The 22,363-nt window shown below is 43.0% G+C and overlaps 1 protein-coding gene across 4 annotated transcripts in view; it reads right to left on the bottom strand.

The window, feature by feature from the left end:
- EXO1 (exonuclease 1) overlaps window positions 1-21,630 on the bottom strand; it is a 32,732-nt gene extending 11,102 nt beyond the window's left edge. For 2 of the 4 annotated variants that reach the window (XM_059413996.1, XM_059414000.1), the window contains exons 1-11: window positions 21,447-21,630; window positions 20,878-21,097; window positions 19,390-19,558; window positions 16,759-16,878; window positions 14,630-14,753; window positions 13,527-13,664; window positions 12,166-12,378; window positions 10,901-11,088; window positions 10,079-10,175; window positions 5,151-5,376; window positions 2,606-2,852 (exon numbers count right to left, since the gene is read on the bottom strand). In XM_059413996.1, coding sequence (XP_059269979.1) covers window positions 2,606-2,852; window positions 5,151-5,376; window positions 10,079-10,175; window positions 10,901-11,088; window positions 12,166-12,378; window positions 13,527-13,664; window positions 14,630-14,753; window positions 16,759-16,878; window positions 19,390-19,550 — 1,514 coding nt within the window. In that variant the 5' untranslated portion in view covers window positions 19,551-19,558; window positions 20,878-21,097; window positions 21,447-21,630. The remainder of the gene's footprint in view (window positions 1-2,605; window positions 2,853-5,150; window positions 5,377-10,078; window positions 10,176-10,900; window positions 11,089-12,165; window positions 12,379-13,526; window positions 13,665-14,629; window positions 14,754-16,758; window positions 16,879-19,389; window positions 19,559-20,877; window positions 21,098-21,446) is intronic. The other 2 variants (XM_059413999.1, XM_059413997.1) reach the window with 2 other exon arrangements.
- Between the last annotated feature and the right edge of the window lie 733 nt (window positions 21,631-22,363).

Raw genomic sequence — 22,363 nt, 5'->3', positions numbered from 1 at the left:
TGGGTGGCTCAGTCGTTGGGCATCTGCCTTCGGCTCAGGTCATGATCCCAGAATCCTGGGATCGAGCCCCACATCAGGCTCCCAGCTCAGCAGGAAGCCTGTTTCTCCCTCCCACTCCCCCTGCTAGTGTCCCCTCTCTTGCTGTCTCTGTCAACTAAATAAATAAAAGTCTTTGGGGCGCCTGGGTGGCTCAGTCATTGGGCATCTGCCTTCGGCTCAGGTCATGATCCCAGAATCCTGGGATCGAGCCCCACATCAGGCTCCCAGCTCAGCAGGAAGCCTGTTTCTCCCTCCCACTACCCCTGCTGGTGTTCCCTCTCTTGCTGTCTCTGTCAATTAAATAAATAAAAATCTTTGGGGCGCCTGGGTGGCGCAGTCTTTGGGCATCTTCCTTGGGCTCAGGTCATGATCCCAGAATCCTGGGATCGAGCCCCACATCAGGCTCCCTGCTCGGCAGGAGGCCTGTTTCCCTCTCCTAGTCCCCCCTGGTTGTGTACCCTCTGTCACTGTGTCTTTCTGTCAAATAAATAAATAAAATCTTTAAAATAAATAAGTAAAAATCTTAAAAAAATAAACATTCTATATCAAAGACTTACAATTATTATATCACAGGAAGCTGATGAAGAGATGCATTTCTCCAAGGATCTCTTCACAATTTATCAGTGACACATCTACCTAAACTGTAGAGTGTGGACACAAGCCGCTTTGCATGGATATCTCAGAGTAAGCTTGTGTGGACATAAGCAAACATGGCCCTCATCAGTTGTCCTCAGAGAACAGCTGGACATCGAGGGACAGAACAGGGAAATTTTATTTTCATCCACATGGAAAAATGAAATGCAAGTTTCAGGGATTTCTGCAAGTGAGGAAAGCCGACTTTCTAGAATGCAGTGACCAGCAGGTATCAAGCCGCCTTCTCCATCACTGCAGCCTCCTTTTTCAGCATTCCACCGGTAATAAGCACCTTCAACGAGAGGGACTAGAAAAGGCCGACTCAGAAGGATCATTTAACCGGGATGGGAGAGTTTCCTTGCGAAGGCCCGATGGGAGACGGGTCTGAAACGCCACCTACAGTGAGGTTCGGGGCTGACCGACGGTTGATTCCTTCACAACCATCTCCCACCGTCACAGTTAGACTGGCCGCTGCCTGGTTGAAGAACACATCCATTCTCGGTCTTTCAGAGGAGTTCGGGGGCTGATCACCTTTCTCTAATGGCCGCTAGGTCAGGCCCCAGTAACTTCTGACACTGCAGCTTCCTGCTGCTCGGTGGGGTTCCCATCCTGGCCACAGAGGAAGAGCTATTCCCTGCGTGTTTACCAGCCGTCAGGTACTGTTTTAGGCACATTTATGTAGAGTCAAAATGTAATCCTTTCGATGGCCCTGCGGTTGTCCTAACTGTTGGCCCCATTTTACAAAAAGAGGAAACTGAAGCACCCGGAAATTAACCTGCCCTTGTCAAACATCTCATGAGTGAACAGGACAGGACTCAAATCCAGGTGGTCCAACCCCAGGGTCCCAACTCCTGAGCCCTGCATTACACTGACTCTGACATCTCATCGCCACTCACAGGGACTACAGAACAGCCGAAGCGATCTTCCTGCTCCCCTTTAGGCCTTCTAGAAGCCATCCTTCACGGCCCACTTGGAACGGTCTGTCACAGACAGGAATCAAATCACACCCCTCCCCGGATTAAAACCCTCCAAACAGTTCCTCTCACCTCTAAAGTCTACAAGTCCTTTGGCCTGGCTTACAAACCTTCCATGAACTGGCCGCCCATTTCGGCTCCGTCAGTGTCCTTTGGCAGACTTCCATTCTGGCCAGAGCAGAAACAGGAGTGGCCCCCACACTCCATGCCTCTGCCCACGGGGAAGGTAGAGGCTCCAATCTTTGTAGTGGCACCTGACACCTGTCCCTTCCCCCGACCTTTCCAACCACACTATCGGCTTCTCAACAAATACTCTCACTTTGTAAGCCAACACCCAGTATAGTATTAGGTTCTCAATTAACATGAGAACTTCAGCGTCTGTATTTGAGTGTATCTGCATAACTATGCTGGGGGGTCCGGGCGGCTCGATCACTGGAGCCTCCTGACTCTTGGAGGTCAGCCCAGGTCATGATCTCAGGCTCCCTGCTCAGTGGGGGTCTGCCTGGGAGCCTGGTTTTCCCCTCCCTCTGCCCTTCCCCGCAACTCGCATTTTCTCCCTCTCTCTCTAAAATAAATAAAGCTTAAAAAAAAAAAAAAAAAGAAAGAAACAAAAAACTACTCTGGCAAATTGTATTTTAGCTTTAAAAAAAAAAACCAGTAGAAACAAAAAAGCAAAGGACCCTCGAAAACCAGTTTTTCTCATGCGAACTAGAAGTTACAATTCTTATTATGTTCTTATTATCTTACAATTCTTATTAACTCTTAGTATGAAGAGATGTTTAAGAGACCAGAGGAGCATTTCAGTCTGGACTCAGACGACGCGTGACACAACCAGGTCACGGCCGAAGCTGGGCTCCACACACACAACCCAGATTCGGCGTTTCTGTAAGACAACCGGAATCAGGACTGACGGAGCAGGTGACACAACAGACACACAACACCACGTAGATGAACCGCACCTGCTTCGGGTCCCTGGGACCACAACGGCTCCATGGTCTTCATTTTTCCTCCGTAAAAACGCCGCAAATTTATTTCTTGTCGCAGGTGCTGCACTCCCGTTTTTCCTAGCGGTGCTTCCATTCATCAGGTCGGGCAGGAGCATTTCCGGAGTGTTCGAGGATTTGGGATCTTCACAGGTACTTCTCTTGGTCTTCTTCGTCAAGGAAAGAGAATACTGACTCAACAGGTCGTCTTCTGACAGCTCTTCTAAATAAAAACAAAATGGTCTGTAAATCCTTGTTCCGTGGGGAGACGCAGCCTAAATCCACAAAGGGCTGTCAAATAAAAGAGGGAAAAAGCTTACCGCTTTATTTTGTGTTTGTGTGTGAGCTCAGGGCACAAAAGCCATTGATAGGTGACAGTTATAACAAAGCAGACTGTGACATAGAGAACTGAGAGATAATGAGCTCTCTACATAAAATGAACAGCTTATCCTCGTGGGAACAGAGGGATGAAACAAACGTGCCAGTGTACCTGCTGTGCACCCGGCACTTTGGTATGTTACTGCGCACAGCGTATACGAACATTTGTGGAAGACAAAACAAAGATTCAGAAATATCACCAGGTAAAGATTTATGCTCATAAGGAATCAATACATTTTGACAAAACATGAATAATCTATGCCTAAATTTTAAAAATGAAAGCATGAACCAGAAGATTTGCAAAGGGTTTGTTTTGTTGTTAGACTTTCATTCATTCGTGTCTGAGGGAAAGAAGAGAAAAGGAACCAGATTACATAATCTTTTTACTTCTTCTTCCTTTTTTTTGGTGAGCCCTACATGCGGCTCTAGCCCGGGACGCTGGGATCATAACCTGAGCTGAAGGCAGACGCCTAACGACTGAGCCACCCAGGCGCCCCTAGTCTTTCTACTTCTACATATCTTCTGTGATAAAAATAAAACACCTTCCCCCAATACTTAGTATTCCACATGCAGAGCTTCTGTTCAACATTGTACTGGAGGGTCCAGAAGACGAGAAGAAATAAGAGGAGGGGAGGAAATGAACAAATACAAAAAGAACAAGCAAATAAGTGGCATCTAGACTGGATAAGGGGAGGCACAACTGTCTCTGTCTGCAGGTGACTTAATTGCAGAATCCTGTGGAGTCTGTGAAGAAAACATGATGAACTAACACGTGGATTTACAAAGCTGCCAAACAGGACATTAAAATACAAAAATCAATCCTACAGTTGACCTTTGAACAACAGGAGAGTTCAGGGCTGACCCCCTCCAGAGTCAGAAGTCTGTGTCTGTAACTTTTCGATCTCTAAAAACTTAATGACTCGGGGCGCCTGGGTGACTCAGTGGGTTAAAGCCTCTGCCCTTGCCTCAGGTCATGATCCCAGGGTCCTGGGATCGAGCCCCACATCCAGCTCTCTGCTCAGCAGGGAGCCTGATTCCTCCTCTCTCTCTGCCTACTTGTGATCTCTGTCAAATAAATAAATAAAATCTTAAAAAAAAAAAAAAAGTGGATAAAAACTTAACGACTAATGGCCTACTGCCGACTGCAGGACTTACTGACAACAGAGACAGCCAAGAAACACATATTCTATATGTTATTTGAGTCATACACCATATTCTTATAACAAAGTGATCTAGAGAAAAGAAATCATTAAGAAACTCATACAGAGAAAATGTATTTACTGCCCCATATTTATGAAAAAAATTTCACATATAAGAGGACCTGTGCAGTTCAAACCCTTGTCGTTCAAAAGTCAACTCGGTTTCTAGCAATGAATAATTAGAAATCAAAATTTAAAATATCATTTACAGTAGCAGCACAAATCTGACACACAGGGATAAATTTGACATTACATTTGGGTAAGACACTAAAAACTGCACAGAAATGCTGAGCAAAATGAGAAGACTTCAGCAAACTCATTCTTAGTAAGAAGTCAAACTGAACTATGGATTCAACTAAATTCCAATCAACAACTCAAAAAACTTTTTTTTTCAATTGACAAGCTGATTCTAAAATTTGTATGGAATCATGAAAAACAGAGAGCAGCCAAAACAGCTTTGCAAAAAAAGAACAAACTCATGCTTAGAGTACACTTAGAATTATTTTATTTAATTCCAAGATTTACTATAAAGCTATGATAACTATGACCGTGCTCTGGCATCAAGACAGCAAGAGATCCACGATACAGAACGACAGAGTCCAAAGCAGACTCACACATATATGTGGTCAAGGTCAACTGATTGTTACCAAACGTGCCAAGGCTGTTCAAAGTGGTGAGGACAATCTTTTAACAAATGGTGGAACAAGCAGATTGTCATATACAAAAAAAGTGAACCTTGATCCTTACCTCACACCATATAAAAGAAATTAATCCAAAATGAATCAAAGGCCTAAATCTAAGAGCTGAAACTATAGAAGTTCTAGGAAAAAAAAAAACCAGGAAAAAAAAAAAACCTTAGTGACCTTGGGTTTGGCAAAGATTTCTTAAATGTGTGCAACACTCACTAATATTTCAAAATATGTACAGCAAGCAGAAATACATACCATTTCTTGGTCTCTTCCCAATGGATGACTTCTTTGGAAGATTTAACCCTTTAATACTGATCACTTGTTCAATGCCCACAGTACTTGGATTCTCCTTCAATCTGGTAGCATTTGAAACAACATCCAGCTCCAGTCTAGGGCAATAATTCCTATGCCAAATGCTATTAAAATTAGACGACTTTTGACATGTTTTGTCATTCCAACTCTGACTTCTTGATTGGGCAGGCTAAAATAGTAAAAACAGAAAGAATTACTTGAAGAAGGAAAATAGCCAAATCATTTTCCTATCAACATAAATTATAAGTAAATAATTTACTTTTTTGAGCAATCTCTGATGAAATATCTGTTCTCTAATAACATTTTCTACTTTGATGGTACTACACTTTTCCATTAAATGTGTCTTGTACTCCTGGGTCTGTTTCTTTTCTAATGAAGGTCAAGTGAATTGTTAGCTTATTTCTAAGGAAAAAATGGTGAATCTTCTGAAGATGAACAGTGCAAGAAATGAAAATACACTTGGAGAAAAATAGCCAGAACAAAGTACTTTTAAAATGTGAGTGTTATTTCAAAACACAATAGCCACCAGTTTAATAGAGATCTGGCAATAAGCCTCAAAACAGTCATTCACCCTTTACAAAGCACCTGAAGGTCAAAGCCATACAATTTTTTATTTAAAGCAAGCAACCATCCCATCTCTAAAACCTCGTTGAATTTAAACCAAAGTAATCTAATTTATTTTTATTTTTTTAAAGATTTATTTTTGAGAGAGAGAGAGTGCGCACATGCATGCTCATAGAGGGAGAGAGAGAGAGGGAGAAGCTGACTCCCTGCTGAGCAGAGAGCTGATGTGGGGCTCAATCCCAGGACCCAGAGATCATGACCTGAGCAGAAGGCAGACTGACTAAGCCACTCAGGCGCTCCTAAAATGATCTAATTTAAAACTCTAGTTTCTATTTGACCCATATTTGGTGCCATCTTTAGTGGACAACATGAACAAACAGAAAGCTACTTGGGTCGACACTAAGTCTTACATAAAACCTTCTCTGAGAATTAGTTATTGCCAATAAGCACTGGTAAGCAATCATTCTTAATGCTAATATAAGTTATTTATAATTACAACATATTTTGGATGACAATGATCTATTAAGATGATATCAATGATATTCTAATAGGGCAGAGAGGCAATGGGAAAAATTAGCAAAGGTATAAAAAATGTTGGTACTTAGGGCATGATTCCACACGACAAAAATCCCACCTACACTTGGAATCTTTATCGAAGTTAAAACAAGGTAATATTATTCAGGATACACTCTGAGAATTAACAAGTAATTTAGGTAATTTAGAATATTTGAGTGAATGGTTATAAAAAAGAGCTTAAGCATAATAGCTCATGGCATTAGATCCCACTGATGGTTTTACTGGAAAAAAGAAATAGTCAAGTAGAAAACCAGTTTGGGAAGACTAAATTTTAGATAAAAAGAATTAATTAGTTTGGTACAATTAATGGTTCCTACAAAAATTTCTCTGTAAAAGGATGGCCATCTTAGTGAGCCATAACATTCTTCTTAATATCTAGACATATTCAACACAACCAACTATTTTAGAGTTTCTGAGACAAAGGGGCTAGCTTAAGAATCATTCCTGATGAAATTATAATCATAGCAATGAGTCAAATGTGTAAAGAAGACTGCAGAGTAAACACTTTTCAGTCCCCTTCCTTTGATTACCATCTCCCAGAAACAACAAGCAGACAAATTTCATCTGCAATAAAGTTAGGATATCTGTATGATCCAAACCATGCGAAGACAGGGTACAGAGAGAAATTTTAAGAACTTACCAGGAAATCAAGCCCAAGTGTCTGCAGAAAAGAACCCCAAAGGGGAGTCAATCTCTCCTACACAATCATGAGAAAAGTTCAGGGATTTAAGGCACCAGGTACCAGGGAAGCCCCACATGGGGGAGGGCTAAGACAAGGATTATTTGACCTCAGGGCCCTTATCTTCCACCTGACCTACCCAGAAACAGTAGGCAGCTCAGAAGATGGAAAAATCCATTTGTCTAAAAAGACAGAGATCAAATAAAAGGCCCACTCCAACCCGCATTTGCTAACCTCCTCAAAATGTAAATTGCCGCATATACCCGTGCTAAGTAGAAACTGGAGAGTCGCTTTCTGGAAAAATGGAACTGTGCAGAGAAAACAAAATCAAGCCAGCTTGTTGGCAACCAGATCACCCAAGAGTAAAGCCCAAGATTATAAGCCCGGCTTGTTCACACAAATCTCCAGCAGCTCTGACCATCTCTCAAATAGGAACAACCAGACAAGAAGCTTCGGATGTTGAAGAGTCTTCATCATGAAAGAGAAAAGGCCAAAACAAGTTGAAAAAAGCCAATTCAAAGCAAACAGAGACTACAAAAGACAGAACATGTGCAAGAAATCGTAAATGATATTCTCGGAGAAATCCATGACACAGAATCTTTTATAAAGTACAATTAAAGAAAGCACCCTTAGATAAGAAGATGATAGAAGAAAAAAAAATTCAACAGAATTTTCAGCAAGACAGAAATGTCCTGAGCTGCCCAATATGGTTAGCCCCTTGTAAGGTGGCCAATGCAACAGAAGAAATAAAATTTAAATATTCAATGTTGTGCTCGCTTCGGCAGCACATATACTAAATATTATTCAAGGTGAATTATTTTAAATAGCCACATATAGCTACTGGCTACTATGCTGGGGATTACAAAGTTGGAAGACAAACATTTCCCAGAGAAAACACAAGACAGACATGAATAAGACAGAAAATGCCAAAGACTAGGAAATCTAACGTCTAATTAAGAGAGAAGTTCTAGAAAGAGAAAACAGAAATGAGCAACCTGAGTGTAAGGTTTCCATGATTTGAATTGATGAACAAGGTTCTTTCCGAGTATCTTTAGGTATTTGTGCTCTCTTGCTAGCCTGGGTTGTTTCAGCTGATGGTAATGATTTCTTTTCAATGTTCAACGGGTCCTGCTTTCTCACTGGCCAGCTTCTCCAGGCTCACCTCGTCTTCCTTCTCAAGAACTGTGCTTCCTTCACATAGTGAACACGAGGACACTCTTGGGCCAGCCATAATTAGCTACTCATTACTCCGTGCACACTGATCGCTTCAGCCTGGAATCACTCATCTAGCTCATCCTGAAAATCCCCACTGATCTTTGCAAACCCAGGACACCAGTTTCCCTACAAGGAGAGAGACAGAGCTTGGCCTGGGATCACAGCTCCCCTATTTATTAAACGTGTGATCTCCCTCTCATTTCCTCCTCTGAAAAATGGGAATAATAGTGCTGACCTCACAGGCTTGTTGAACAGTACATGAGTGACTGCACGCAAACTGCTGAGAACAGCATTGAGAATGGGGGTGCCTGGGTGCCTCTCTCAGTTGAGACTTGGACTGACTTGGACTCAGGTCGTGATCTCAGGGTCCTGGGACGAAGCCCTGCATTGTGCTCCCTACTCAGGGGAAGTCTGCTTGTCCCTGGCCCTGCTCATGTTCTCTCAAAAAAATAAAATCTTAAAAAAAAAAAAAGGCATTTATAATGTAGTAAGTGCCCAATAAATGTTTGCTATTATTACTATGAAGCACTCTTCCCTTGGGTGAAGTTATGTACATGCTCCCCAACCCCCACTTTTTTCCTTCAACAAATAAGACGTGGCAAACATACTATAGTAGACACGTTCACAAAGCCCTTGCCTTTATAAAAATTATATTCTGCTGGGAAGGATCAGAGTAAACCACGGAAACACACCTTAGGCAAGTAGTAAGTGCTGAAAAGGAGAAGCGTCGCTAAGGAAAGCTGATCAGGAATGATGGGACTGTGGGCAGATTTAAAGTTATAGGAAATCACTTATGTACAGATCCAAGAAACATTCAGAACTATGTGGCTGTTACTAGAGATTAGGTTAAAGATGTGCGAGTTCTCTGCATAAGTAAGGGCTAGTCATCAGCACTTACTTAAGGAATACATTGGAGCAGAAAAGAGTGGAGTCCAAGGAAGGAAAGAATGGGGGGGGGTGTCAGGAGGGATATATGCAACCGGGAAAAAGCAGAACAGGAGAGGGCTGAGACACAGCTCAGGGCTGATGCACTAATATCTGTGCAGTGCTTGTGAGAGAGCAAGAAAACAGCGTTTACTTCCCGTGTTTCTAGGTTTGAACCTTCAACTATGCCAAATGTCAGAGTTGAAAGCGTGAGACAAGAAGAAAGGCATCAAAGGCTTGTAGATTCAGACGAAATGTTCATGTCTAAAGGCCTGGTGACGGATCATGTGGTTGCTTAATTTAAGGAAATTGACCAATATACCTATGTTCTTAGAGAATTTCTCTAGCATCAAGTTGTTTTAAACCCACACTCCACATTCTGGGACACAGAAATGCTTAGTTTATATTAAATGAAGATTTGCCTTTAGTCATAGTTCCTTTGGCGCTAGGGCGGCTCAGTCGGTTAAGCACTTGCCTTCAGCTCGGGTCATCATCTCAGGAGTCCCAGGATCCAACCCCGCATCAGGCTCCCTGCTCAGCAGGGAGTCTGCTTTTCCCTCTCCCTCTGTTCCTCCCCCTGCTCATGCTCTCTCTCACTCTCTCTTTAATAAATTAACTAAAAATCTTTTAGTCATAGTTCCTGAGACATAACTAAAACGTGCTCTTTAAAAGTGAAGTCATGGGGTGCCTGGGTGGCTCAGTGGGTTAAGCCGCTGCCTCTGGCTCAGGTCATGATCTCAGGGTCCTGGGATCCAGCCCCGCATCGGGCTCTCTGCTCAGCAGGGAGCCTGCTTCCCCCTCTCTGTCTGCCTCTCTGCCTACTGGTGATCTCTCTCTCTCTGTCAAATAAATAAAATCTTTCGAAATAAATAAAAATAAAAGTGAAGTCATTAAAAAGTCCTTAAAATGTTACCATAGCAGTGTCTGGATTGTAGTCATCAATCTGTTCAAAAGTGTTTATATCTTTATTTCCAAGGGCTATTTGAAGAGCTATGGAATCATCAAAATACCTAGGTTGGTAAGATTAAGGAAAAAATGCCTTTATTAACAACGAACAGTAACGTAGAAGATCGAAAAGTATATTCTAGGGACGCCTGGGTGGCTCAGTTGGTTAAGCGACTGCCTTCGGCTCAGGTCATGGTCCCAGGGTCCTGGGATCGAGCCCTGCATTGGGATCCCTGTTCAGTGGGAAGCCTGCTTCTCCCTCTCCCGCTCTCCCTGCTTGTGTTCCCTCTCTTGCTGTGTTTCTGTCAAATAAATAAATAAAATAAAATAAATTTTTAAAAAAAGTATATTCTATTGTCACTACGGGGACTGGCTATTTTTGGAAGCAAAGCCCCAAGTCGTAGACTTCCTTCCAAGGGGGATAGAGAGGGCACCCTCAGCTGGCGTGTTCACACATCCGCAGTGCCCTCCTGGGAAGTGGAGCTTGCTGGCCAAGAAGTGTCACCTTTGGAATGTGTATCTTCAGTGACTGACTCAGTGTGTGTTTCAGTCAAGGCATGCTAAGAATGAGCACATTATAATGGATGAGCCACAGGTTTATAAACAAAATGGTGCTCTGAATTTTCACCAGCACAGTAACTAAAATGAACAAAACATAAGCTTCACTGTATTTAAAAAAAAAAAAAAGGCAAAAACAATTTGTAGGCTTTTTACTGAATGCCTCACTAAAAATACCACCAATAAAAATATGGAAGTGCAAAATTCTACTATTCTGGTTCAGAAAGGATACTGCCCAGCGTAGCTTAGTGTTTCAGGATCAATGTCGTCTTCGTAAGCATTCAGAGGGAGGAGTTTCCTTTTGATGGGATCAAAAACTAGCTGATAAAGGAAGGTATTGTTGGCTCGAATAAATCCTTTGATGTAATCTTCTGGTACTATTATGTTCATCTTAAGATAGTGTCCGATTTTCCTGATGACCTAATAATGGATGTAAAAATATTTACTAGTTATCTGCAAATACGGAATTGGGAAAGCAGCGTCACCAAGATCAAGTCATTCACATTAGAGGAGGCTGAGGAGACACAGTATCTATTGATTACATCTGTACCGAAAGCCTCTACCAGCAAGCATGGCCATTTCATATCACTAAAAACTATCTCTGTAACAGTATTTTCCTTGATTTCTCTATAATTAACCCAAAGAATGAACCTGTCAGTTACACACCCAGTTTATATTCCCAGGTTTGACAATTAAGACACATTCCTTGCCCTCAAAGTCCTGTTCACCCAAAAAGCAAAATACAAACATACAAAACCTGAGAATTAAAAATGAAGGCAACATTCTAACTTTGGTTAGAGTCATGGATGACTAAAGCTGGTATGCTAGCTTTTTTTTCTTTTTTTTTTTTTTGGAAGGTAAAGGTATCAGAGAAGCGACAGAGCGGTGACGCAGGAGCCTCAGTTTCCCTGACACATGCTACTGCATCAGAGGAAGTAGAGAAGAAACCCAGTGGTCTTCATCAAGCCATGTGAAATAGATTTATATAAATTATCAATTCCTGTCATAATTTTCACCTTCTCAGAAGACAGGGCTACTTTTCATTAAAATATCCTATATACGCTAACATGTAATGAATTTATTATTAGCTTTATAATAGCCAACATTTTATCGGTTTGAATTTGATTCAGTAAATATCAACAGCTATAACCCATTTAACAAAAATTTTGCCACCAAGAGACTCGAGTTGAGTGTGAAGGGATCCTGACACCAAAGAATTTGAGAACCACTACTATAGAGAATAGCACAGAAATTGGAAGACTACACATTTTAACATTAATTCTATCTAGGACATTTTGTTCTTAAATCTCTTTAGATTGGTCTTCATTTTAAAAAGTTGCCAAAAGCAAAATTCTAGTGTTTGTCATTTTGTCCTTTTGATGACACATATGGGTTATCGGCAGGATAAAATATTTAAAATTTATATTCTGAAGTGGTCATCTATGATGTAAGAAATGCTCCAGAAATTCAACAGGACAGTGGGTGACTCACTCTTACCTTCACGATGTCTGGATTATTGGCTAATCTTAGCACTTTGCAGGCCTTCGCTAAGCCGATCCCACGCAGCGAGGAGAGGTAGTCACAGCCAGAGAGAATGCACATATAGCGGAACTTCTCCTGCGTGAACACGTCCCCAAGCTGTCTGCACATGCCCAGCCGCGCCTGGTCAATCTCTAGTCCATTTCCAAACTGATCCATTTTTAAAATCACCTTCAAAAGGAAGGGAAATTTTTAACACCTAAAAGGCTCATTTTAATATTTCATTATCTAATCCACTGTGATATTCCTAAGAATTCTTTCTTGTTCTTTATCATCGTACTGAGAGAGAAGAGAGGTAGGCAAGCCAGATAATTAGTGTGAATCTGTAAACAAGTTAAACTGAAGCACAGGCGACGACAGAGAAGGTTGTGTGCCTGGACTCCCTTGTTCGGACTCTGGGAGAAAGAATGCCCTTTCTGCACCTCTTACCTCTGACTGACACCCAGGGTTGTCATGGCAATCAAACAGCAATTCATACAAAAATCCCTTTTTCTTATCCTTAAAGTAATACATGTTCATCTTAAGAAATTTGGAGAACACGGAAATTCAGGAAGAAAACAGAAGTTGCCTGACATCTCTCATCTATCACTGTCACCCAGCATTAACCCTTTGACAGATCCTTCGAGTCATCTAAGAAATATACAGATGATATAAACGACATTGGCAGTAACAAAAATGAGATCATTTTGTGGTTTTGTATCTTAACTCCCCCGTTACAATATCATGATAACATTTTCCACTGAACAGTTTTATACATAATTCTAACTGCAAAGCATATGGTTGGATAAGTTATTTAACTCACCTAATTGAAAAATGTAAAGCATATAAAGTTATAGCAAAAATAAGAATAAGTCTGAGGTGCCTGGGTGGCTCAGTGGGTTGAGCCTCTGCCTTCGGCTCAGGTCATGATCTCAAGGTCCTGGGATCGAGTACTGCATCGGGCTCTCTGCTCAGCAGGGAGCCTGCTTCCCCCCCCCCCCCTCTCTGCCTGCCTCTCTGCCTTACTCGTGATTTCTGTCAAGTAAATAAATAAAAATCCTTAAAAAAAAAAAGGTCTACTCTCTACTGAAGAACTTGGATAAAACAACAACAAAACCTTCTAACCTTAAGGGCTTGTTCTGAAACAGTGTCCATATTACACAAATGTCAAGCAGCAAAAACTTCATTTTAAATAAAATAATTATTAGCATCATAAGTAGAGGTTAACGGCAAGTGTTAAATAAAATAGTGATTCCTGGAGAGGAAAAACCTTATTTCCTCACTTTACGCCACTGCCAACTGCACAGAAAAGCAGCATATAGTAGCTGGGAGTCAAGTACCTTCTTACAGCCGAAAGCGAGGAGGTCAGAGTCCTCTGTGATTATAGCTTGTACAATACCAGCTTTGTTAAGATAGGCCAGCTGCGCATCTGCTTCGTACGGAGCCACGAGACAGTCTACTCCCTGGGACCGAGCAGCCTGCCAGAGAAGGTCGGAGTCAATCTCCAGCACGGCGTCTAGAAAGCACCCGGCAACTTCCCTTCTCATCACCAGCCCACATGTACTTGCTCATGTTATTTTCAGAAATCATTTCCTTCAGCCTAAGTTTTTCTACTTCAAGGCCTAGCACATGTTGAACTAATCATACAATGCCACAATCATATAGCCATCTTTTTTAAAAAAATCAATTTATAGGAGAAAATACTGCTGTACATTCAGAGGGAGAAAAACAATTACAAGCCAGAAACTTAATTATTTCAAACAGTAGAAAGCTTGCATCTTAAGATGTCTAGGCTCTGAAAGCTTACAGAATATTTGTTTGGAGCTCTGAATGTATTTTCCCTGTAAAAACAACATTTTCTTTTCAGACTACAAAAGTCTATACTACACTGCTTTGATAAAACTACAAATCACTGTATTTATTTTCCCATGTTTACTAAGCCATCTGAACAGAGGCCTGAAGCAGGGGACCTGCGGGCTGGGGCTGCTGGCTGTGGAAAGATCTACGGCGGTAAGAAGCTTCCATGCAGAAGCAGGCTGAGGAGACTAGGGGTCTGAGAGGTCCTGAGCCAGGGAGGCTGGTTGAACAGATCCCACGGCCACCAGGAGTGCGGTGGGAAGTGCTGACGACTGCATGGCAGCGGGGTGAGGCTGGCCCTCCAAGAACCATCCCTTTCCTCTCTCCAGAAGAAGGTGCCCACCGAGCTCAAATACCTAAAGGGGAGGGCATCCCTTAGTCCTTAGGATTTATCCCTTGGAGACTGTTGGACTCCTTTGCTCTGTTGAAAGATGCTGCTCTCTTCCTCCTGAGACTGGCACTTCCTTCAAAGTTAGGCCTAGAATCAATTCCCTCCCTTTGCTTTCTTGCTCCCCCATCGGTAAATGACTCATAATTACTTTTGATGAACTTAGCCATGTTACTTTGGCTTTCCCATTTGGCTTACTTTAATAACTTTGTGGGCCATCACATGTGTGATATTGACAGAACGGGTAAAACATTCTCTGGCTTCTGAGACTTTGCCCTCACGAAGAAGCTGCTTTCCCTTAAGAAGATTGGCTTGTCGTCTTCTGCGAGGGGAAAAAAAATATCAAGAGGCTGACTCAAGAAACCATAATAAAACGGTAATTCAAGAACTTTTCCTGGGCAGGGGGTGCAAGTTTGACTCATCTGATAGTGTTTACCAGGTCCCTGAGAACATGAATCCAGATCTTCTGGGCTTCCAGGTAAAAGGAACACAAGTGATTTATAATATACACGTACACAAGCTTATCCACAGAAATGCTTTATGTCAATAGAAAATGGAGTAACTAAGACACTTAAGAAAATGTGAATCAAGGCTTTCACACCATCAAAACGAACTTTCAGGCATAAAGATGTCCAGTTATCAACATATGAAGAACTTGAGAAATACTTTCTGTGAGCTTGTGGGATCTACCAGAACTAATTTCAGAAAGACCCAAAGTAACATCTACATAAGAACGGTCTATAATAATCAAGAATGTGGAAATTTGTAGAACTAATACTAAATACGGTTAAACAGGGAGATAGTGACAGCACACATTCTGACAATACAGAACTACTAATTTTAAAATAGGAAAAGAGAGAGGAAGAAAGAAAGACATTTTAACTGTTTTCAATAATCGTATTGGTAATGGTAGTATCAGTATTTTATTCTGAATCTACTGTTGAGTGTTACACAATATTTATTTTGGGATAAGACAAAGGAGTCATTATTAGATACTGTAACTTCATGCCCCCTTGTGCCCTTAAAAATAAAGTTCTCCATATGGAAGAAAGGAGATAAAGATGCACCACAGCCGTGAGTCTGAACCAGAAGAATGAGTCAGAACCCATGAGGTTTTGATCTTTAAGTAAGCGCACGTACACACAAACACACACATTCCCTAGTTCCACTTTTAGACGGGGCTCCACAGATGAAGAGACCTGGAGAAAAGGATTTTAAGTGCCTCTCTCAATGGCACAGAAAAAGCTGATTCTACAAAGACAAAGAGTTCATGGGTCAGAGATACATAGTTGTAACTTTTTGTTGTTGTTGTTGTTTTTGCCGTTTTTGAGCTTAGCAAGAGAAAATAATAATCTGCAATTAGAATTAAGTAAACTGTATATTTGTAATAGAATGCGGGCTCAGACAATTTCAGATACACCTTTGCAAATAAAATTTTTAAAGTTCTGGCTTTAAGAATCAGAGCCTCCAGGGGCGCCTGGGTGGCTTAGTTGTTAAGTGTTTGCCTTTGGCTCAAGTCATGATCCCAGGGTTCTGGAATCAAGCCCAGTATCAGGTTCCCTGCTCAGCAAGAAGCCTGCTTCTCCCTCTCCCACTCCCCCTGCTTGTGTTCCTTCTCTCGCTGTGCCTCCCTCTGCCTCTCTTCCCCCACTCAAGTACACATGTTCTCTCAAATAAGTAAATCTTAAAACACACACACATACACACACAGTAATGTGTTCTTTTTAAGTGGCAAACCTAAAAAACTAGTGATGTAGTAAAGCTGAATAAATAAAAATACAGTAATGTAGTATGAATGTAGTAAAGGTAAATAAATAAAAAAAAGGTAGAAACAGAAAAGTTATGGGTATGCTAATATCAGAACAGACGTTAGGAAAAAAAAAGCATAACTAGAAATTAAAAGAGTCACTACGTATTGTTTCAGTTACCACAAAAATGTAACTAATTCTAAACTTGAATGCAACCAATAAAATCACTTCAAAATAAACAAAACAAAAGTGGACAGAACTATAAGGTAAATGACAAATCCGGTACCAAATTTTAATATACTATTTTTGGTAATTTATGACACAAAACAGTAAAGATACAGATTTGAGCACCATAATCAATAAGCTTGACTGACTGGTCGATATACAATCTTCCTCTTAATAACTGGAGAATACACATTCCTTTCCAGCACACATGAAACATTTAAAGAAATCTGTTCAAGTACTAGGCTATAAAGCAAGTCTCAACAAATTAAAATTAAAAAAAAAAAACTGGTATACAGACTATAGCATCAGACCTTAATGCAATTAAATTAGAGAGTGAATGGATAATCAACTTACTCTCTTCTAGACTTTTCCACTTCCTTTTTAGAAGGTAAAGTACATCCATCAAACACAAGAATGGGCTTGATCCCATGAGAGAGTAACATATTTACAAACTTCATACAAAATCCTACATACCTATGAAAATAAAGAAAAATGCATTTAGGTACAGGGCATCTTGTAAGGTAATACTCTTGCTTTTTTTAAAGTTTTTATTTATTTATGTGAGAGAGAGCACGAGAGGGAAGGTCAGAGGGAGAAGCAGACTCTCCATGGACCTGGGAGCCCAATGCGGCACTCAGATCCCAGAACTCCAGGATCATGACCTGAGCCGAAGGCAGTCGCTTAACCAACTGAGATCCCCAGGCGCCCCTACTCTTGCTCTTTTTAAAACCAGATGAGACAGATTATGAAAAAAGGAAGTTATTACTTTTTTTTTTTTAAGCAAATGCTTTCACAGGAAATGAAAACTCTAATTTAGACTTGGGTTCAAATCCTGCCTTGGATCCTATGGTCTGTGACAGCTGGTGAGTTATTTGACACTGTACATCCTGCTTTTCTTATCTGCAGATGAAAAGGCTTTGACATCTCTTCCAGTTCTGATATTGTGTGCTTCCAAATCTTGCCTTTTCCCCCACATATATATAGATATTTTTTTGCTTCGAAAAATTTCCAATCTACTGAAAAGTTGAAAGAATGGTACAATAAATATCAGATTCCTTCAACAACTCATTATTGTACCCGAGATACTTAAAATAAATAAAATATCATCCAATATACAGTGTATATTAAACTTTGTCCAAGTGTCCCGGTATTTCTTATAAGCAGCGGTGTCCTGGTAAAGGTTTAACAGCCAGTTCTGGGGGAAGGAGTGCCTGCTCCCTAGCATTTGTCAATTTCCCTGAAATGAATATGTTCAATGGTGAATAAACCACCAACGTGGGGTCAGCGGAGAGAAGGTGTTAGACAGCAAACTCGCATGAGCTGGCTCTAGCACAACGTTGTTCATCACCCCACCGCCCCACAGTCTAGGATCCAGACAAGGATCTGTATCACGTTTCATTCCAGCAATGCAGTTAACAAAAAGAGCCACGTTACAACTTCCATGATCTATAAAGAAAAGGATACTTTAACTAACGAGCAGAAATAGACAAAATATTAAAAGATAATCTTTTAAAGCACATACATTCATCTTAATGCAAGACTCATTATGTGATCCTTCTTTTTATTGTAAACCAGTGGCAACAGACACGAATTGGTCTACAGAACAGTGACTTTGTGCTAATTCTGGGCCTGCTAAGGAAGTATCATGTAAAAAACAGGGGAAAGCCAATACAAAACCATAATAAATCTCAAAGGAAATTCACATATTTTTTTCACCAGACAGAATCCAAACATCAGACTCCTATTGCCGAAATCTTTCCAGGTCAGCGTATTAGATCTATCTCATTCCTTATAATAGTCATAACGGCTTGTCATACACTTATCCCAATTTTCTCACCTTTTCTGGTAAATATCCCCATCCAAAGGTGGAGAAGAAAGAAAAAGTAAACTGTATCAAAAGTGACTTAGTTGCTGTGAGGAAAAAAAAAAAAATTAAAGTCCACAGTACTTTGCAGGAAGTCCTGAAGCTTTTTAGTTCAGTAAGTTACTACAGGGCAGGTCTGGGGAATGCATAAATGACATCTTTAATAAAGGATGTTTTCTGTATTTTGGATAATTCTTCCAATTAGTCAAAAATCTCAGAATCCCCAAGATTACAAAAAACTAAAGAAAGTTCTTTCCCTGTGAAGAGCTATTCAAAGAAACTCTACAGGTAGAATGAAAAACTTGCAGTCTTCAGCTACCTACAGTTACTCAAATTCAGTGGCAGAAAAGAAACGGCCTTTAAATTAAAAAAAAAAAAAAAAAGAAAGAAAGAAAAGGAAAAAAGAAAAAAGAAACCAGCAGATGGAGTGGCAGCAGGGCCTGGGTTCCTTCAGATCCCACATGTACTGTCTGGTCCAGGTCACTTTTGGTCAAATTAATTGGAGAAGAATGAAAGCCCAAAACATTCACCATTCAATAACGCCTTTCCCTCTTTCCTCCAGGAAACAAACAGCATTAATACATTTTACCTATTTTTCATTGTGATTAAGTAAGTCACATTAAGGACCTGGGAGCCTTTCCTCTAGGAGATAAATTACATATTGCAAAAAAGAAAATTCGTAATAGTGATCACACAGCTCTAGGAAATCTCTGCTCTGAAATTATACTTGCTTCTTTTTCTAATGTTTCTACGTAAAAAATAGAGAAGATATTAGTCCATGGAACATGCCTCAAATGAGGTCATAGTTATGATTGGATATCAGCAAGGCCCACCACTCTGGGCCCCACGTACAGTAAAGGGGAGTCAGAAAAACCTTGTCCCTTTGAAGCAACTGTTTTGTTTTGCAAACAGGGCTCAGTTTCTTAGGTAAAAAATAAAAGACATGGTCCTTGGTTTTTGTCTCTCGGTGTCTTGATACTACATCACAGAATAAAGTCGCTCCTGATTTGGCAATGTTGTCAGTTTCACTTCTTGATAAACCAGGCATTGAATGAAAACGATCCCAATATAATAAGTCTGATTCTTAGTTGGCAAAGAATTTATACGAGGTCCCAACTTACTTATCCGTAGGTTCACCTTTGGCTAGTTTCTCAGCACAAGCAATAGCTCCTTTGTGAAGCCAGCAGTACGTATCCACAGCTACTACCTGCCCTTTATACTTCCTCACGTGGATGGGTTCAGAAGCTTCTTTGATAAACTGCAGTAGGCCGTGTATCCCCATAGCGCCAACTGTGTGATGTGAGAGGAGAAAGGAAAAACAGCAATATTTAGAGCAAAATACATTTACTCAAAAGTTTTAGAAAAATAAGGTAGAGCAACTGTTACTGCTTGATATTTGAGAATCACTGCTCTTCAATACGTTAACTGGGCTCCTCTCTGCCTGGAAGTTCCAGTCCACGGTATTTATGCTAATGTCAACCGTTCCACAACGGTTTATTCTTTCCAAGTACTTTCTCCCTTGGAATCGGGACATGCATTCCAAGACTAGGCACACAGCAAGTGCCGAAAGCACTCGAAACTCTATCTCTCCAGAAAGGCATTGTTAAGATCTACGACCTTCTAGCCAGGAAAAAGCCCGTTAGTGCCTTCTTTACAGAAATTCTGGAGCTGGCTCACACCTTTCTGAAGCACTACTGCTGACCCTTTGTTTTTTTAAAGATTTTATTTATTTATTTATTTATTTGACAGACAGAGATCACAAGTAGGCAGAGAGGCAGGTAGAAAGAGAAAGAGGAGGAAGCAGGCTCTCCGCGGAGCGGACAGCCTGATGCGGGGCTCGGTCCCAGGACCCTGGGACCATGACCTGAGCCGAAGGCAGAGGCTTTAACCCACTGAGCCACCCAGGCGCCCCCTACTGCTGACCCTTTGAACAAGGAGGGGGATTGTATGCTTCCACCCCCACCCAGCAGAAAATCCATATATGATTTGTGACTCCCCCAAAACTTAACTACTAATAGCCAGAAGCTTACCAATTTCATAAACTCGGTTAACACGTATTTTGTACGTTATGTGTATTATACACTGTATCCTTTAAACAAAGTAAGCCAGAGAGAGAAGAAAATGGCATTAAGAAAATCACAAGGAAAATACATTTATAGTACTGTACTGCATTAGTCGAAAAAAAATCCACGAATCCGTGGATTCTAACCTCACAGTTCTAACCCCTGTGGTTCAAGGGTCAGCCCCACTCAAAATATAAAGTAAAAGCAGTGAGGCTGAACAGCTGATTAGCATTTCATAACAGAAACCCCTCCCAGCAAAAATGAAGTCGCGGGGTGGGGGTGGGGGTGGGGGTGGGGCGGAGAGAAGAAAGAACAGGGGCCGAAGTCAGCCTCCCCCGGAGCCTGTATCAACGCTCCGAGCTCTAGGACAGCGGCGCACTGGCCAGGCTGTGGGGCCAGGTGGGGGATTCTGACTCCTAAGTACCGCGGGTAATTCGGGTGCAGGCGTTCTCAAGCCACAGCCGGACAAAGGCCATCAGCCTCCTTCAGATAAGGCCTCTGAAAAGAGTTTCCTTCCCCTTCGAGGGAACCGGACGGAGTACACACCTCGGGAAACGTCCCTTCTAAGCGAGGTAAATACGCTCGCCTACGCGTCTCCTCTTCAGCGGAGGGGAATGACCCGGGGCCCCGCGGCGGGCAGCATCCCAGGGCGCCCGCCCGCCACACGCTAGGCACGACCGCACCGGCGACCTCCCCGCTTCACTCCGTCCACCGGCCGTGCACGAGAGCCCCGCAAGCCCATTCCAGGAGACAGGTTTCCCTTCGCCTGCAAGACACCCAGAAGAAAATTCGCTTTTCCTCACGTAAGAGTCGGCGCTGCACGTGCGAGCGGGGCTGCTAGCTCGGGCAGCCGGGCGGGAGCCCGAGCCCGCGGACCGTCCCGCGCTCGGGGCAGCCTCGGCCGGGCCTGCAGCGCGACTCGGGATCCTGCGGCCGCGGCAGGAAGCCCCCGCCGGAGCCCCTCCTCCCGGTCCCCGGCGACCAGAGCCCCGAGGGGACGCCACCCAGGGCCCACGCGCCGCCCGCTCCGCTCCCTTCGCGGGAACGGTTCTCCCCGTCCGCGGCAGCGCGGCGAGCCCAGGGCCCGAAACCTGCTCCCGACGCCCCCAGCTCACCTGGGCCGGAGCGCCCGAGGCGGGCTGCGCTGAACACCGGGAGCCCGTGGCCTGCGCGCACCGAAGGCTTTTCAATTTGCGCGGGAGAGCCCGAGGGCCCGCCCCAGCGGAAGTGACTCCAGCGCGCCCTCCGCGACGCCGGCTCCGCTTCTCGCGACCTCCGCTTCCGGGACCTGAGCCCCGCTCCTCGCCGGACGCCATGGTGGCCGCGGCCCGGCGACGCCTGCCGCCGCGCCCGTCCGGATACCGCGCGGCCTGCGGAAGGCACCCGCGGAGCTGGAGCAGCGGGCCCACGGGAAACGGCGCCCGGAAGTCGGTCGTTTTCGCTCTCGCCGGGGCTGCTGGGAGTTGTAGTTCTCCGCTGAAGGCGGCCTCAAGTCAGGGCTGCGGTGGTTTAAAGAGCGCCACCGCGCGTTTGTGTGGGTTTTTTAAAACAACCTGAAAGATCACTGCTGCAAATTAGTCCCTCAGTCACTGCGGTGTGCACTTGACCCCTAGGCTCTCCAGAGACCCCTGCGCGGCGGGCTGCAGGGAAACAAGATACGGCTTGAGTTACAATATTCCATGGACCCTTCGCGGAGACTTTGGGAGGGGAGAGGGGCGGTTAGTAAGGAATTCAGCTAGGAAGTGAGAGTGGCTCCTGGGCCCCACTCGTGAGCCCTCCTCTCTGCGGGGCCTCATCTTTGGCCCAAAAAGGCTTGAACAAAACACTTAAGTAGTTCCCAACAGCTCAAGGCCACATCCCCAGGATGCCCTTGGCCACCTTTAACGTGCCTGCCTGATGAACCTCAAGGCTGCGACAGGAGTTACTTTGTCCCAGCCAACACCCGATGGCAGGGTCTTGTCTCCCAGGGTCTGTAGGATGGTAGGAGCCCGTCTTCTACACTCGCTGGGTGACGCTCACAGGTGACACTCCC

Source organism: Mustela nigripes, chromosome 10, assembly GCF_022355385.1.
Source record: "Mustela nigripes isolate SB6536 chromosome 10, MUSNIG.SB6536, whole genome shotgun sequence".
In the NCBI taxonomy this organism is placed as follows: domain Eukaryota; kingdom Metazoa; phylum Chordata; class Mammalia; order Carnivora; family Mustelidae; genus Mustela; species Mustela nigripes.
This window is presented reverse-complemented; position numbering and strand designations above follow the sequence as displayed.